The 18614-nt window shown below is 40.8% G+C and overlaps 3 protein-coding genes across 3 annotated transcripts; 1 reads left to right on the top strand and 2 right to left on the bottom strand.

The window, feature by feature from the left end:
• Positions 1–259: 259 nt before the first annotated feature.
• Positions 260–1952, top strand: MELLADRAFT_115382 (uncharacterized protein; the record flags this gene model as incomplete). The annotated part of the gene is made up of 3 exons (XM_007405640.1): positions 260–522; positions 610–1304; positions 1393–1952. The coding sequence occupies 3 exons, from the start codon at positions 355–357 to the stop codon at positions 1493–1495; spliced, it is 966 nt and encodes a 321-aa protein (XP_007405702.1).
• A 201-nt stretch (positions 1953–2153) lies between these two features.
• Positions 2154–3365, bottom strand: MELLADRAFT_33462 (family 8 carbohydrate esterase; the record flags this gene model as incomplete). Its single annotated transcript, XM_007405572.1, has 6 exons — positions 2154–2189; positions 2283–2607; positions 2669–2747; positions 2813–2908; positions 2994–3067; positions 3232–3365. Coding segments are annotated over 6 exons (744 nt in total), but the record flags the coding sequence as incomplete, so codon positions are not given.
• Positions 3366–4719: 1354 nt separating this feature from the next.
• On the bottom strand, positions 4720–7475 carry MELLADRAFT_42071 (uncharacterized protein; the record flags this gene model as incomplete). Its single annotated transcript, XM_007405571.1, has 8 exons — positions 4720–5029; positions 5118–5247; positions 5317–5601; positions 5663–6637; positions 6713–6989; positions 7066–7181; positions 7280–7360; positions 7436–7475. The coding sequence occupies 8 exons, from the start codon at positions 7436–7438 to the stop codon at positions 4800–4802; spliced, it is 2097 nt and encodes a 698-aa protein (XP_007405633.1).
• Between the last annotated feature and the right edge of the window lie 11139 nt (positions 7476–18614).

Below are 18614 nucleotides of genomic sequence, written 5' to 3'. Positions count from 1 at the left end.
CAATACTCCTCCTGCCCAACCCAAGCAAGTCGGCCAAGAACGGGTTCGGAGGGAATTGTGTGCATGGATGGTGATCTCGTGGAATTGGAAGGATGTTAAGCTAAATGGATGATCTCATCAAATAAATATGTAAATCGACCACTTAATTAAAGAAGGAATGATTAATTTAATGAAGTCCAAGCATTTCAAGTTGACTTAGCCCAGACTTAAGCTAGTTAAGTGGTCAAAGATAGTGATCAATCAAAACTTAGTGAAGAATGCTTTACACTTATCCCAAATTCAACCAATTCAATAAACCAAATCAAGTTCAATACAAAATACATCACTTCAAACATCAATCATACTGCTTCCTCAATGCTAATCGATCAACCTCCAACAAGACCATCAGAACCAAATTCTAAACCAACAAAATTAACCCAAACTCATTTATCAATAAACCTTTCACCTTCTTCTACAATCTCCAGGATCACTTCACGTGATTTGAAAGGTGCTTTACATGTCGTCTTAGTGGTTTATGATTTAGTATGTATCTTTTGAATTAAATATTCATTTTATAAATGCAATATCTTGTCAGCTTCTAATACGCGTTTGATCTTATTTGGTTTCTAGTTACCAGCTGGGAAACTTTCAAATATAGCTTGGTATCTTGGAGTTGGACTTTATCATTCAGCTATTCGAATTCCTGAATTAGGTAGAGAATTCGCATTTGGTGGTCATCCAAATTCAGATATCTCTGGTATCTTTTCACTTCCAATTCGATCAGATGGTAAACCACCCATGCCAGGTTTAAGATTAGTATCAGAAGTAGATATGGGACAAATCAGAACAAATCCGTTACCTCAAAAGTCATCCTTACCTCGGAATTCAAGTACATCCACTCCAACCGAAACAAGAAGATTGATGCGTTCTTCAGCTAGTACGAGATCTTCTGTCAATACATCAAGTTCTGTACAGAGTCCTACTTCTACAACACATTCTAAAGCTTCGGCGTATCCAACAATTCAAGAAGAAAGTCTTGAGATGGCTCATGATCATAGTCAAGAAGGAACCTCATCGGCTTCTTCAATGGCTTCGGATGTATCTGATCTTACCCCAAATCGAACTCAACTTGAAACTTTTGAACACGTCTTGACTCAACTTGATGAATCACCAGACTGGAGGGGAACATCTTATGATCTTTTACGACGAAATTGTAATACATTCAGCGATGAGTTATGCATGCTTCTCACGGGTCGTCGAACTCCTGGTTGGATCAATCGTGCAGCAGCAGTAGGAACTGCATTGCCGTGTTTAGTACCAGAGGGGTTCGTTATTTCACATAGTCTTCCCCTCCCTATTCAAATCGAGAAAATCATAGTGCTGAGACACCTCTCTGTGTTCTTTTTCGTATAGTTGGATAGAACCGCCTATAGTTGATATCACACCACCACCATCAACATCAACATCAACCACACCTCAGGCATATGAACCACCAAAGCAGGAGATGAGGATATGAAACCTCATCCAATGTTGAATAATTTATTCCGAAAACTAGCGAATTCGAAACCAAGGCATCTCAAGACATTGTTATTGTGAACACGATAGTCTAATCATATGATCTATCTTTGACCACAATCGATGTCAATTGAAAATTTCATCCAGTCTTTGCAACCCTTCAATCTTCATTTTTCGCATTTTTTGTTTTACAATGCATTGATCCTCTTAGGAAACGTTTCTCTCTCCAATCGATAATGTTGTTTCCACAATCATCTTTCACTTTTGTTCCATGTGTCGTCATTTACTTTTTAACCTGATTTGTATTGATCACCATTTTTATGTGTTACCATTTCTCTTTGGTCTCATAGTATTTATTGTACGCATCATGAATGGGATATGTTGTAATGATGATTTAGGGACATGTAGTGATCTTCATCTTTTATAAAGTCAAATAAAATATATTTCTAGATGGTGACTCACTGTTTTACCCTGAGGGGTTGAGATTCATTGATCAAATCTCATCAATCACGAAAGAATGTGTTACGAAAAATAATAGAAATAAATGAAGATAAAAATAATGATATTATAGTCCACCGATGATCATAAAGTCTAAAGTCCATTTCTTTTGACCTCAAAAAAAGATCACGTATTAATCAAGTCTGGAACAAACATAAACGTTAAAGATAATTAAAATCAACCCATTCAGTATAATTCTAAATAAGAATCCAAACAAAAATGAATTATTTCCAAATCAGTGATCAAAAATCATAAACCGACTATAATGAAAGAAAAAAGAAATTCCATACCAGTTGAAGTATATCAGAAAGAACATAAGGTTTAAGTAAAGATTTTGATAGTTCTCTTTTCCCCAACGATCCCGGTCCAGTATTATTGAATTCTTCAAATTCAATAAAATCAATTCTAAGATCTAAAGGTACATTCCAACCAATCCATCCAACCGGATTAATCACATCTGACATAAATGAATTTTGAAATCCTACTCTAGCAAAGATTCCCCATGGTCTTCCTAAATATGCAGATTTAGCTTTGGCACCCACTGAAATAATCTTGGCTTGATTAAATAAGAAAAATCCTAAACTTTCTTCATAATTCCTTCCGCTAGCTGTGATCCTGTTACGAAAATGTCTTTAATAGGTTACATAAGTTGGATGGGCAAAACTTTTCGACATACGTTTCCTTTGAATTTGAAGCCTTGATCCCAATTGTCGTTTGCTCGAACCATGTCATTGAATCCCGACCGAAAATAAAGTCTGAAGCACAAAGCACGATCAGATGATTTCTGCAAACAAAACTCCCACCCAAAAGGTCTACTTACCAACGGCGCCTTCAATATAACATCGACTATATAGTTGAGTTCCTTTATATGCTCTGAGGGTATCCTGAAAGCTGCTAAAAGAGCAACCATAAAAACCTTACAAAAAAGACCAATATCCCTAATGTTGATCGTCTTTCATTACGAAATTGTTAAATAAATTTCAAATAAATTCTGCTCAAACCTTGTCGGGAGCCTTTTGCACTGAGAGCCAGAGCTTGGGTATCTGTTCCATTTCCATAGTTGTTGACTAGGTTTCTAAAGGTGCAAGTTCACAAATATGAGTCGATGCTAAACAACTTTCTTTGACCACTAGCTTTGAGAGACGTACATGTTATACATGGCAAAGCTGAAGATGTTGGTCGATTAATCAGTCACATCGTCAGACCATGACCTTCAATTAAATAGCAAGGTGTACATACTCATGCTTCAATACATTCACTGTGGCACTAGCTGAATCATTTCCTGCATCTTTGGCCGAGAGTGCAATTTGGATAGTGACCTTGTTGCCGATATACGTCGTAGGGTCATCTGTTTCTCCTTGTACGATGAGAGGCTAAAGAAAGAGGAGATAAATATGAATAGTGGTGAATAAAATGCGCGAGTAAATAAAACTGCTTACGTGCTTGTAGTTGATAACCAATTGTTCGTTATATAGCCCTAACAATGCGCCAATACATCTTCAGCAAGCCAATAGCCGTGAGTTCTTTCAAATAAAAATTTGAACGCAATACGAACCGCCGTGGATGTATATGTGCTGAAGCCCAGTGCGATTCTGAAGGGCGTTGAGAGCCTCTTGGATTGTACTAGGCACGATTTCGAAATAAGGTTCAGTGATCCGTATCACAAGCAAAAGCAACATCCCAATCTGATAACCCGATCGATGTGCTCACGCAAACTCCTCGACGTCCGCTGTATTTTGACGCACGACAAGCATGCCTGATGGCTTCGCATGATCTTGATCTTCAGAATGAGTCGCGTATGAAGGAACGGTGGGAGACGGTGCGCCAAGAATGCCGATCGACGTAAGGACCAAATATAGGACCAGATAATTCGAAAACCGAGAATGGAATCTCATCAGAAAGATAGAGAGGCCCATCTTGACTTCAGCTTGACGGACAAGTATCGGTTAGAGACAACGAAAAATCAGCCGAAGCAAGGATCAAAGAAACGAAAAGACACAGGGAATCTATCCCCACTTCAGACTCCGGAGTACTGGGAGACCACGGGAGACCACATCAATGTGGACGCTTGTGGACGTTCAAGCCACGGCCACCGCTGATAATTACTCACCTGAGACTTGATTGGCTGTACCAGTGTACCACAATTCAAAGCGTTCGAATTTCGGGAGGATGTTGCTGTATACATATGTATTCAGCCGAAAGGACCTCTGTTCCAGATGCTGACTGCATGCGCCGATGCTCTTCATCAATCGAAGCACCATTAACGCCAGCAATCGGGGAGATAAATCTGTTTTGATTTTTTGTGACCAAATGGAGCTGATGATTGACATGGTTTTGGGGATTGTTGTGATTGTCTACGAGTAGTTTGATTTACGATAGAGCTGATGCTAGGATTGTTAGATCTTTTATTGAGACTGATACTCTGACGATCAACATCAGTTTGGGTATGTACTCTTTGGTAAACGGATGTGCCTCCCTGGATGTATGCTTGTCCCTGAAATTAGGTCTTTGGAAAGAGGGAATTGTTATGAAAAGAATTTGTAGGTCGAAGGATTGTGCACAATCTTGAACACTGCTCCGATTTGCCCATTTAAAGGAGTATGAAACAAAGACTGGGGTCCCCAAGTGATGAAGCTCAGCAGAATCATTTCAGAGTAAGAGTCAGACGGACATTGAATTCAACTCAAGATGACTGGATAACTGATCATACAGTTCAAAAATCTCGGTACAGGTTCAAGCAAATTTATTTCGAGCAATTATTGATAAATAGTCATCATATATGACATGCAAGACAGACTTCTCCTTGATCATGACACTGGTAACCCACAAACCATACAGTCAGTCGTGCCAGGCTCATTTTCAAACGTACAATGAGGACAGGCCAAGCTCGCAGTGCCTTGTTCGTCAGCCGGAAGCGTGCCACCCATTTGAACATCATTATATGAATCGGCAGGGATGTCTGGGAAGCCATCAGCCGCAGTGCCGTTGTTAGCTGTCTGAGATTGGCTCGCATAGTCCCTCGCAGGTACTGGTGGTCCTGAACGTAGATAATGAATCGTAAGCCACCGTTGCAAAGATTCCTTCACCATAAAAGTCTAGGAGAGTAGTAAGAGATGATATCTCACCAGGTAAAGTCTCTTTCAAGATGGCCATGAATGTTTGCCATGAATTAGTGTGGAAAAGTTTTTCAGCAGCTGATAGAAAGATGTTCATGTCTTGACAAAGGGCAAACTTGGCAAGATAAGTAAGATCGGTCTAAAAGAATTCGCAGCAAGTCAAGTTCAAAGATCTACTGAGAGATAGCAATCATTATTGAAAACGTACCCGGTCAAAGATCCCGACGGTATCAATAAACGCAATCAAATGCCAATCACTCAAGAAGGTTTGTAGCTCTAGCAAACAATCTCCATCCTGTTCTTTTCCTTTACCTTTGATATTATATGCAGAGTGCTGTTGAGGAAACGCGTCGATGACTTTTCTTAAAACAGGGCCCAATCTATTGATAACGACATCCATTGATTGATCGTGAAGCCCTGCTCGATTCTCGATGGGGAAGGGGGTCGGTGTTCGAAATGAAGGAGATGGATCCGCTGGGAAACCGTGAGTTAACTGTCGAAATCATGGCCATTAGCACGGCCTGTTCGAATTCAACGGTAGAGAGATGACAAACCGAGACAAGCAAGTAGTCAACAGGAAAGCAAGGTTTAGCGTTCTCCTTAATATCGATCCCGTATTTGTTTTTATATCGATAGAATACATCTGGTATATACCGAGCACTAGATGACGTTTGCTCTTGGGTTCGATCTTCATCCTTCAGCCTCACTGTTCCGGGCTCTACACTAGCTTCTATCATGTCAGCCTTGACCATCGCGACCGCCTGATCACTGGCTTGGTAGGCAGTCACATCGATACTGCCATCTTGATTACCGGTGATTACGCAAGTCACAAATTTGCTGGAGAATCGGCCTGATGCTGAAAATCTCGACGGGTTCGGTCGCTTGGCTTGTTGATGAGCAGCAAAGATAGTTTCGAGCGATGAGAGAAAGAAAGACTGAGCATGTCGCTTGTATAACACCTTAGCTGCGGCCTTTGCCTCTGGAGTTGTCTCATCAGGCGTCAGATCCGTATAGATCATTCCGAGGACTTGAAGGCCACAAAGATTAGCCAAGTCTTCCATCTTTCCTTCCTCGTCCCATGGTAGGCCGATCTGGATCCCATCGAGTTCACCCTGTTGAGGCGGTTCATGAACCGCCTCCACCACAGCCTTGATTCCTAGCGGAACTTGGTCATAACGCTCATAACGCCCCAGAAGGTAACCGAACCTCTGACAGCCAGTTCTTCTCCAGAAATCCAAGAGGTTTTCGATCAGTGCGGGAGTAGCAAACTCGACATGGTCTACCATACGATATTGCTGTAATTGTAATGTTATAGCGCTCGGCTGACATTTACTACAAATGCCTGCCGGGAAGGGCGAGTGCGTTTGTGACGGACATGGTATGGCGACTTGGTAATTAAGTTCTTCAAGTGGTGGGATATATGATGCGCCTGATTCGGGCTTGTTGGTTGCGGCGTTCAGTTTGCGAAGATGAGCTTGAAATGAAAGATGTTTGATTCCAGATTCGGCGTGATGTTTTGCGTCATATGGCTATGAAAAGGTAGTGTGAGAAGATGGATAACATGTCACAGCGAGGAATCGTGTCTAAGGAGTCTTTCAACTTACCTCGAGTGGCATGCAATAGTCACACATACTCTTATCTCCATGACGACAAAACTTTACATCCCTTTTCCGCGGAATTTTACCATCATCCTTCTCGAGGAGTACATCTACTGCATGTTCCTTCGCATCTTTCCAAGCCTGCCTGCCCTTCAAATCATTCTTGAGTCCGCTTGACGATGATGTCGGCTGAGGGGCTTGCTGGTACACGGAAGAGTTGATGGGAACCGCTGAACCAGACGGAGATAATGTTTTGTAGGATGCAAAGTAAAGATCACCATGTCTTGCAAAACAGACAAAGGAAATTGATTCGGGACGGTCAGGAGCCTGGTAAACGCGATAATAACGGATTAGCATACTTGATACCGAGCTGATTCAGAGTCCCGCGGACACTTGAAACCGGCTTCTCGCCTCCATTGGGCTGATTAGACAAAGCCAAAGTACTGGGATCGGCCTCAGGAGCATCGTTCAAGATCTACGATTTTTGATAGATAAAAAAGCTATTTTCAGCACAATGTCTAATACCAAATTTTCAAAAAGTGTCGAGGGACAAGGCTAAAGATTTCTTCAAACCTTTTCGACCAAGACCTGTATATCATCATTTGGGGATAACTCATATCGAGCGCTACCATTTTGCGATCGGACTCGAACAAGCTGATCGGAGTTGCGTAAAGTGAATGGATTCAGCTAAATGATGATGAGACCAGATGCCAATGAAGAAAAACATACCATTGTTCGCTTAAAATTGTAAATAGCAGATGAAAAGGATGAATGAATGATAATTCTTTTGTTAGTCTGATTCTGGAGACCTCCTTGAAGCAAATAGTGACGCAATTGGCCAAAATCTGAGTAAACCTGTATACAGGCTTGGCAACTTAATCACATATGCTAAGCTTATCAACCATGTCATGTTTTATGCTGTGACATCTCACACCGCGGGAATCAACTGGTTTGAAACCCGATTGAGAGGAATTTCGGTGTCCGGGTTCAAAATTTCCTCGAATCGTGAATCTTGTTCACAACTCGTTCGCATTATGTTTGCCGATTCCCCTCGGGCTGTACTCTGTACTCGGCTGGCCCCGTGTATGTACAGTCACATCAGACAGCAACATCCCCTTTCACCATTCCTCACCTTCATCCTCATTCTTCAAGCCTCGATCAACCGAAAAAAAGCAGTTCAGCGGGAACATGATCAGCGGTGAGATATGTAGTCAAACGGTTGGAATCACAGGTTTTGCAAGTGCTGTGTAAGTGTATGTATTGTAGTCTACTCAAGGGAAATCGGCGAAGGTAATGCTAACGAGTTGTGAACGAGTTTCACGATTCGAGGAAATTTCGAACCCGGACACTGAAATTCTGCTCAATCGGGTTTCAAACAAGTTAATTCCCGCAGTGTCACACAGCCCGACGTAAACCAGCCCTTGTTTGTGATGCCAAGTTTGATGAGGGAAGTACCTATTTTACCAATATTCCAATCCGTAAATAGAGCATTTTCTAACAAAAGCCGATAAGTTCATCGACAAGATCAACATCATCCCTCTCGATATCCACCAAAACTCCATCCAACCACCCTCACTATGCCGTCAAAACGCCCTCCGGGCACCGACGAGGATAACCCATCTCCTCACCCGAAAAACCCCAGACCAAACCACGCACCGATTGACCCTAATGCCATGGAAGACGTTTTGACATCTCTAGCCAATAAAGACGCTGGAACAAACGATGCTCTTTTACGTACGGTCATCCAAATGCTATCAATGTTCATGGAAACAATCAAGAAATTAAATGACAAGATTGATAAACTCGAAGCGGATCAAAGCAAAGACGCACAAATTAATTCACGATTGTCACCCCAAGACCCACCAATACCTAGTCAACCAGCCTTGTCGAGACCAAACGCATGGACGAACCCATACCCAAAACGTACGACAGCTACCACTGCCCCGAAACCTCCCCCAAAAAATGCGGACATCAATAAATTTAAGACAGCAACACTCATCATCCACAAGGCTCCGGGACTCGAACCTTTCAAGGGTATGAAAAGCTCTGAAATAGTACGAAGCATAAACTCGTCACTTATCTCGCTAGATGCAAAAGTTAACGACAAACCAGTGAAAATTAGAGGAGCCAAAACCCTAAAATCAGGAGACATACCTATGCACGTTGATAATAGAATGATGAAAAGCTGGCTTCTAGAAAACAAACACATCTGGACTAAACTCGCGCATAAAGATTTTGAAACGCCCCAAGCCAGATACCCAATTCTCTTCAACTTTGTCCCAGCAGATATCGACGTCAACAACAAAAACTTCCCGGAAAAACTCAGTTTGGAAAACAACATACCTATTGAAAGTATTCACTCAGTTAGATGGATCAAAGACCCAATTGACACAAAGAAGAAACATGGTACAATTGTACTCAACTTACTCGATAAAGACTTAGCTTGGAAGATCGAGAAGGGCAGACTATTTGCCAACTGCCACTGAATTAAAAGCAAACACTATGAACAAGGCCCCACAATGTGCTTCAACTGCCTCAATTTATACCACACTCACACTTCATGTACTGGACAACCAAATTGTGCAAAATGTGGCGACCCCCATAGCTCACGTGAATGCGCCAACAACGACTCGGATCAAGTCTGCGCGAGATGTTTTAGTTGTGATAGCCTCAAAACTACTTGTAAGCTTGACCGTTTCACTACCAAATACAATCACTCCCCAAAAAGTTTAAATTGTCCACTCCGCAACACACAGTTTAAAATACCCCCTCCCACAAATATAGAAGACTAGCCCTATCAGCGGCGGGCGCCGCACTTCATTGGTGTTATGTGTTGAGTGTTTTTTAGATGTGGATGCTGTGACAATCTTACCTTGTGATTTTATTTGCATTCATAGTCTTGAGTCTCTGAAGACACCACACATCCATCAAAGACCTGAAGTGTCCCCATAATCATTTGACACAATGCAACAAATCTCATGACTGATTTTTTGGAACCCTTGAGCACCAATTACCAGTCTTGATGGCAGATATATATTGTACTTTCTAGTGCTTTAACAAAGTTGGCACAAATCCAATTCATCATGTATGATTAAAACCTTCAAGACCCTTGATGCCACATTGAAAAAGCACACAAACTTTGGTCACACCTACAGCCGTCTTCAAGATCCTTGATTTTTTGGGCATCCACCATTTTTGCAAAAGTCCAAATCAGTGCTCAAAACCCTTTTTAGACATGTCAATTCCACACTCTCTTGCATGCATATGGAAAGCAAAAAAGAATAGTTGAAATGTCATAATGTCCCCACCTGAGATGCCAAAGCCTAAAGTTTGCAAATTAATCTTCTCATTTGTCAAATATAAATTGTATGTGAAGTGAACTCGTAGAAGCCGTAAAAAGGCTATGCCGTATGAGAAAAGAACACCTGGGGTAATCAGGTGAGGCGTAAGCAATACGGCACAAGCCTATCGAGCTTCAAAGAGCTTCAAAAACTAAAACACACCTGGGGTAATCAGGTGAGGCGTAAGCAATACGGCACAAGCCTATCGAGCTTCGAAGAGCTTCAAAAACTAAAACACACCTGTGCTCAGTGCAACAGGATAAGGCAAAGATTGAGATGCGGAGAAAGTAAGTAAGATGAAAAATATGTTTCTTTCCGATGAGCATTACTAACCTGGGGTAATCAGGTGAGGCGTAAGCAATACGGCACAAGCCTATCGAGCTTCGAAGAGCTTCAAAAACTAAAACACACCTGATCACACCACGCACAACATAAGTTAGTAAGAAAAAGAAAAAGAAAAACAGAAAGAAAAGCAAGACAAACCTGTGCTCAGTGCAACAGGATAAGGCAAAGATTGAGATGCGGAGAAAGTAAGTAAGATGAAAAATATGTTTCTTTCCGATGAGGAAAGAAACAAAAGATCGTACACAGGACGTCATATAAATGAGACTGAACAAAAACAAACATAAAATTAAAAGAAAAAGAAACAGCTCAGGTCACATACGACCTATTCCCTAATTAGAAAGAACCATCCTAGCAACCTCTGACCGCACACTCAAATCGTTACTGTATTAATTGTAATTTGTGAATAATTTGCCTTATGAACTCGTCTTGATTTTCTTTAGTAAATAAGTAACTCGCACGGAAGTCCTTGACCAGTTGATGAGTACTAAGTTACCTATAAGTAATAATAACCACACACACATGAAAAATAGATAAAACGTGGTATAGAAATACCACGACACGCCCCCTCAAGGACTTCAGGGAGTATCATTGAACATGCTTTAAACCAAGGAGTTGTCGAAGATAAAAGAACTGTTGACGTCCCAGTGGTTTAGTTAGCAAATCAGCCATCATATCAGTAGTCGGACAATGTTTAACCACCAGAGCACCCTGTTTGACAACCTCCCTGATCCAATGATACTGAATCTCGATGTGCTTGGTGCGAGCGTGAAATATGGACTTTGTCGTAAGATGAATAGCGCCCATGTTGTCACTCCGAAGCTCCGTAGGGTTAGGGTCTTCAAAACCAAACATAGCCAACATACCCCGCAACCACAACAACTCCTGACCGGCCTCTGTAATAGCGCGATACTCGGCTTCCGTCGAGGATAAAGCCACAGTCGGTTGTAGTCGAGACTTCCAAGACAACGGCCCGCCAGCCAATAAGAAGATATAGCCAGTTGTAGACCTGCGAGACTCACGATCCCCAGCCCAGTCAGAGTCGCAATGAGAAACAGGGAGATTAAAACTCTTGAGGCCAGTTACCGCAGTAGAAGACGACACGTTCCCGTCATAAGAAATGCCCAAATTTATGGTGCCGAGAAGATAACGAAAAACATGTATAACGGCGTCCCAATGCTTCCTGGCAGGTGAGTCCAGATGTTGAGAGAGCACGCCGACGGCGTATGATAGATCAGGTCGGTTACACTGGGCCAAGTACATCAGAGAACCAACAGCACTGCGGTAGTTGAGGTGCTCAAGTTGAAACGCAGCTGCCTCGTCGTCGCTGGACCTATAAAGCTTCAAACCTGCAGGAAACGGAGTCGAGGCAGTCTTTAAAGCCAACATATCAAATTTTTCAAGAACTGCACGAGCCAAGGCAGACTGGGTTATGGTGTAACAAAAAGGTGATTGCCGAATTAGTTGAATACCAACTACGGTCGTCGCGATTCCCAGATCCTCCATCTCCCACTTCTTGCTGATCTCAGATTTAAAGGTGGCAATGTCATTACCGGTAATAGCCAGGTCATCAACATGTACATAGATCGCCGTAAATGAATCAGAGGTGTGACGAATGTAAATGCATGGATCTATAACACACTGCTTGAAACCCAAGCTAACCAAAAAGCTGACAACGTCGTCGTACCAAATTTTAGGTGATTGTCGTAACCCATAAAGAGCCCGTCGCAAACGGCACACCTTCTTTCCAGACCCGTGGTGGAAACCCTCAGGTTGGTACATATAAACCTCCTCATCCAATAGACCATTAAGAAAAGCGGTCACGGCATCCATCTGATGTATCTCCCAACCTTGAATCGCCGCAAAAGCAATAAGCAGACGAAGGGAAGAGGGTTTTCCGGTAGGTGAAAAAGTTTCGTGAAAATCAATCCCTTCCTGTTGCATATTACCCATGACAACAAAACGAGCTTTGAATTTCGACACCGTACCATCAATGTTGAATTTCTTGCGAAACAACCAGAAGCCACGCAGAATGTTCTTGCCTTGAGGAGGATCCACCAGCTCCCAGACTCCCTTATTGGTGAGTGAATCAAATTCTTTTTGACACGCTTGTCGCCATAATTCACCCTCAGGACCAGTAACCGCAAACTTGAAAGACTTTGGTACAGGTACATCGATGACGGAGGTGGAAAAAGCCTCAGGTAGGACATCGAAGGCAGAGACAAAGGTGCACTCATCCAAATACACGAAACCACCCATACCCTTGTAGCTGACGGGGTCCTTATGACGACCGGACCGTCGAGTAGAATCCTCTTTATTCTGAACAGAAGGAACTATGGTCGGAGAAGATGGAACATCGGGCGTAGCGGTGGTAATTGGTTGGGGAAAAACTTCATCCTCAAACTCATCATCATCATTCGACAAAATTTGGAAGCGATTAGGTGATTCAATTGACAAGGTGGGTCCGCCGTCCTCAAACTGAAGAGGTGGTGAAGCAGAGGAATCGGAAGAGTAAGGGAATACCGATTCACAAAATTTGACATTATGACTGAGTGTGATTTTTCTAGTTTTCAAATCGAAAATTCTATAGTTGAAGTTATCGTCTTGAAACCCGATAAGCACTCCTTCGGTGGTAAGGGAGTTGTACTTGCTCAACCTATCCTCCTTCCGTATCAGAACATGAGCCTGACACCCAAATACACGAAGATGGCCAACACTGGGTTTTTGATAATACCAGACTTCGTACGGTGTCTTACCGTTAGAAAGGGACGCAGTAATGAGGCGATTAGTGATAAACACAGCCGTAGAGCATGCCTCATACCAAAAATTGAGAGGTACATGTGATTGAATCATCATAGATCGAGCCCGTCCGATAATAGTTTGCATTCCTCGCTCAGAGACCCCATTCTGTTCTGGTGTGTAAGCAGCAGTCAGGTGAAAGACAATACACTGCCAGGATTAAACACTGTCCCCAATGGAATAATGATCACTTTTTCATTAATTGCTTAGCATTTATATGGCAAAAATTCATTATCCCAAAAAAGTGACACATTATCCCAATTAGGACAGTGTTTAATCCTGGCAGTGATACCCGTCTCTTCACAGTACCTTTGCATGGTGGAGTTGACAAATTCACTTCCTTGATCAGATGTAAACTGGATAAGCCGACATCCTGTTTGACGCTCGACTAACGTGATGTATTTAATGAATACGTTGAAAACACTCTCCTTGGATTTATTGCATAAAGGAAAAATATGTCGAAAAGATGAAAAATCGTCCGTGAACAAAAGAAAATACGCTTCACTATTCAATCCTACAACACGATTGATGCCACTTAAGTCTACGTGCACATTTTGAAGGAACGAAGTAGCGCGTGGACGAGTACCAGAAAAGGGAAGTCTTTTAGACTTTGACTGAATACAGACAGGACATGACTTGGTAGTAGAAGAAGCATCACACAGTCCAACCAAACTACCATTCTTAACCATTTCATCCAAGTACTTGTGATTCACATGACCTAGACGTTGGTGTTGAAGATGACATGAGTGAGAGTTGGAGGAAGCGATTGCTTTAATGGTAGTAGAACTCACAGGTTCAAGAGCTACAAGCATAAGATTGCCAGAGAATGCGCCATTGAATAATGCGCATTGACCCATGACCAAGCTGAAACAGTCAGGATCCGAAGGGTTGATCATGGTGACAACTCCCTTCTTCAACAAGGCGCCACCAGCGATGAGGTTCCTGGACAATTCAGGTACGTATAAACATTCGGCTAAAGTAAAGATGGTGCCGTCTCCTGCCTTAAGTTTAACTGAACCGGTAGAATGAACAGCCAAGGAAGCATCGCCACCGGCCAATTTAAGACGTTTGTTGGAGTCCTCGAGTGGTTTGACTGTAGCAGCATCGAAGAATCTTAATTCATTAAACATATGGTGGGAAGCACCCGTATCGTTTAACGCCCAGATACCGTCGATGGGAGATACAGACGATGCAGTCGCATCATAGTCAACGAGTTCAGAGCCTTGAGCCGAGGGTTGATTGTCTGAAGGTTGAGTATCTTGGGACAAAGAGATCACTCGAATCGGCTCGGTAGGATATTTGAAGTCATGAGGAACTGGAACATGCACGAAAGCGGCAGATACATCTACTACTGTGACAATGTCAGATACCGCTATAGTGATAGGCTGAGTATCGACGGGAGTAACGGGTTGGAAATCAATAGAAAAGGTCATAGCATGCGCGGAAGCAATTGGTGGTCTGACTACTTTAACTCCTCAAATAGAACTGGGAGCCTCAGTATGACTAGCTTGATGTTGAAATTTACGTTTCTTAAACCGTTTCTTCTCGTCCTGCTTGATCATCCATTCGTCTCTCTTGGCGAAGTTGGAAGGCTTCTTGAAGCATTGGTCAGGCTTGTGAGGGTTGGAGAAAGTGTTACCAACACAACGGTCTTCAGTGCATTTAATCATATGACTAGGATTAGCTTGATAGTTAGACACATGATGAGTGGATTGACCGAAAGATGGATGATCATAAACCTGTTCATCTTCATGCTTTAATAGTTCATTCTTTACTTTGTCGAAAGTTAATGGTTGAACAATCATATAAATAACATTGATGGTGACTTCGTATCCAGGCTTTAAGCTTTTGATTAAGGTACGAGCAACTTGTCCATCTGACATATCACCCTTATACTTCCAGTAGTCCCGTAATAAAGTCGAGAATTTGTCTATATGGACCTTCAAGTTATCAGTACTGAGTTGTTTCATATCTAATAAAGCTGATTCTACATGTTTCAATTTAGCTTCCGAGATACTAGCATGATACTGTTTGAGAAATTTCCATAAAACATACGGATCATACGTAATAATCATATCCTTAGTAACACTATCTCTAGTAGTCAGACTATCACGTCCTCGGTCACCATTAACTCCATCACACTTGTTTAAAATCCACGTAGTAAGTAGGAACTTGATCTTCTTATGCTTCTCGTTAGAAAGAGAAACATCAACGTAATCTTTAATGTCTAAGTAAGATTCGTAACCCATCGATTCAATTGATTCATGAATAACAAGATGCCAGTAATTATAGTTTTCATCAGTTAAGTCATGTTTGATGTTGAATTTACTAAGAAGATTGGTAGTTCGTTGAATAAAGAGTTGTATAGGAGTTAACGATTCTGCAGTGTTGTCGGAGGAAGACATGATGGTAGAAGGATTTGAAGGTAGAGTTGAAGGTAGTATAAGAGGTCTTAAACCAGAATTACGTTTAACTGTCTTATTCGATTTGTCTGAATCAGAATCGTCAGATGAAACAGATTCAATGTCCGTAGTATTGATGTGATCGTCTTCAGATTGCATAAAGAACAAAGTTGTCGGATCTTATTGAGAGTCGAAGAAATTCGAGACTCTCGCTACCATGTGAAGTGAACTTGTAGAAGCCGTAAAAAGGCTATGCCGTATGAGAAAAGAACACCTGGGGTAATCAGGTGAGGCGTAAGCAATACGGCACAAGCCTATCGAGCTTCAAAGAGCTTCAAAAACTAAAACACACCTGGGGTAATCAGGTGAGGCGTAAGCAATACGGCACAAGCCTATCGAGCTTCGAAGAGCTTCAAAAACTAAAACACACCTGTGCTCAGTGCAACAGGATAAGGCAAAGATTGAGATGCGGAGAAAGTAAGTAAGATGAAAAATATGTTTCTTTCCGATGAGCATTACTAACCTGGGGTAATCAGGTGAGGCGTAAGCAATACGGCACAAGCCTATCGAGCTTCGAAGAGCTTCAAAAACTAAAACACACCTGATCACACCACGCACAACATAAGTTAGTAAGAAAAAGAAAAAGAAAAACAGAAAGAAAAGCAAGACAAACCTGTGCTCAGTGCAACAGGATAAGGCAAAGATTGAGATGCGGAGAAAGTAAGTAAGATGAAAAATATGTTTCTTTCCGATGAGGAAAGAAACAAAAGATCGTACACAGGACGTCATATAAATGAGACTGAACAAAAAAAAACATAAAATTAAAAGAAAAAGAAACAGCTCAGGTCACATACGACCTATTCCCTAATTAGAAAGAACCATCCTAGCAACCTCTGACCGCACACTCAAATCGTTACTGTATTAATTGTAATTTGTGAATAATTTGCCTTATGAACTCGTCTTGATTTTCTTTAGTAAATAAGTAACTCGCACGGAAGTCCTTGACCAGTTGATGAGTACTAAGTTACCTATAAGTAATAATAACCACACACACATGAAAAATAGATAAAACGTGGTATAGAAATACCACGACATTGTACCCCAAGCTTCACTGTTACAATTTGAATTTTCACTTTTGATACTGATCCAAGTCAAACCATCACACCACATGATGTAATTGTCAGTTGGTTTGATATTTTCACACTGTCTCACACTTCCTCACTGATTCATTCTGTTGCTTTTGTGATCATTTTCTTCTTTTCTTTTTTGGTCAAAACCAAGTGAATAAAGATAGGAAATGCCAAATGCTTAGGCAAAATCAAAGGAATTTTAGAAGATTAGCAAGGAAGTCTGAGATCACTCTGCTAACCTTAATTTATAAATGTGATAAGCCAAGACATGACAATTTTTTAACCTTGGAAGATTGACTGATCAAAGAAACCCTCTACCTTCTACATTAGTCCTTTGCTTTTCCTTTTTTGGTTTGGGGTCTTTGATTTTCATTGATCAAGCTTTTCATTGTGACTGTGAAACAGATGTTGAGAAATGGCATTATGGTTATTGCTGAGAATCTTAGAAAAAAAGATTTGGAACTATCCCAAACTTTGCAAAGTTGAACATGAAGTGAAACTCAAAAATTCCTGATGGCCCAAATAATAGAACCTGTCTGATCTTCAATTGTCTTGAGTTTGATCAGAAAAATGATTGACAATCTAAAAGAAATCAACAGATCAACTTGAAAAAGATCCATCAATGAATCATGGAAGGAACTTCAAATAAGTGTAAAGACAAAATTATAAGCCTTTAAAATCCAAATAATTCAAATCCAAATAAACAATGAGTTACAACTTATTCAATTTTGGCTCAGAAGTATATGAATTGTTTGGTGAATTGAGGATTTGAGTGATTGATCAAAGCTTAAAGTTTGCTTTGAAATGCATTTAACTTGAAAATGGGGGCATCTTATCTTGTCTCAATTATCAAATGCAAAGGATCCATTATATCTAAGTCAATCTACAAATACACCCAAACCATCACTTTTCTTGACTTTGATTGAAGTCTGTTTTTTTGACTTGCACTTATAGTATCTTCAAAAGAACTACAAACTTTTTTTTAATGATCCACAACCAATCCACCAGCACTAACAACTGAGACCTTGGCCGATTTTGTTTTATTTATAATTGATGTTGTAAGGATTTTGGTTCATTTCAAATTGGATTCTTTTTTATTTTCTTTTAGATTTGTTGGTGCTGATAGCTGCTGATCTAAATGCATCATGATCTAAAGTTTTAAATAAAAAAATCTGGAACACAAACAGACATAAAAAGTTAACGTTAACAACTCTACCACTGAGAAATCAGAAAGAAAAAGAGCTTACACAAAATTGCCAAAAAAACAATCATCTGTTGGTTTCAAGTTAGGTGTGATAAAACAATAAACTCAATCAACTTTACACATTATAGATTTACATGATGCTGTCAATCCTATCATAGATGAATGAAAACCTTTCAAGTATTGGATTATTGCTTCTGGTGTATCTTGATTTGGATCTACTGACACATCAATTGGTCGGATGGGTACATCAAATCAATCTACATCTATATTTTGGCAAAATTCAAATTTGTCAGCTTTTGTGGGAGTTTGAATGTGGGTCTGTGAGGTTTGTGAGGGGAAGAGGAAATGGTTTGATTACCGATTTGGATTACAGCATCACTCATCTTATCTAATCCTTCAGGACATAGATCAGGACAAATTTTACTAAGTCATTTCAATAGCCAAAACCCAAATCCAAAAGAAGAATCAGTTCAAAACAATATCAACAGAGATAAAAAAACTTACATAAATCAAAGGGAAGTTTTCTAATAAATCATCTTGCTTAGATATTTTACCATTCTCAACATTTAATAATTCAAATTCACCTTCAGCTTTAACTTTTCCAGTTGATCTTTGTTTTGTTTCTTCTCTTTTAGTTTTATACCTTACTCGTTTTAATCTTTGAAATGAAGTAATAGACTTAGACCCGTT

The sequence above is a fragment of the Melampsora larici-populina genome (assembly GCF_000204055.1).
Source record: "Melampsora larici-populina 98AG31 unplaced genomic scaffold MELLAscaffold_4, whole genome shotgun sequence".
Lineage (NCBI taxonomy): Eukaryota > Fungi > Basidiomycota > Pucciniomycetes > Pucciniales > Melampsoraceae > Melampsora > Melampsora laricis-populina.
This window is presented reverse-complemented; position numbering and strand designations above follow the sequence as displayed.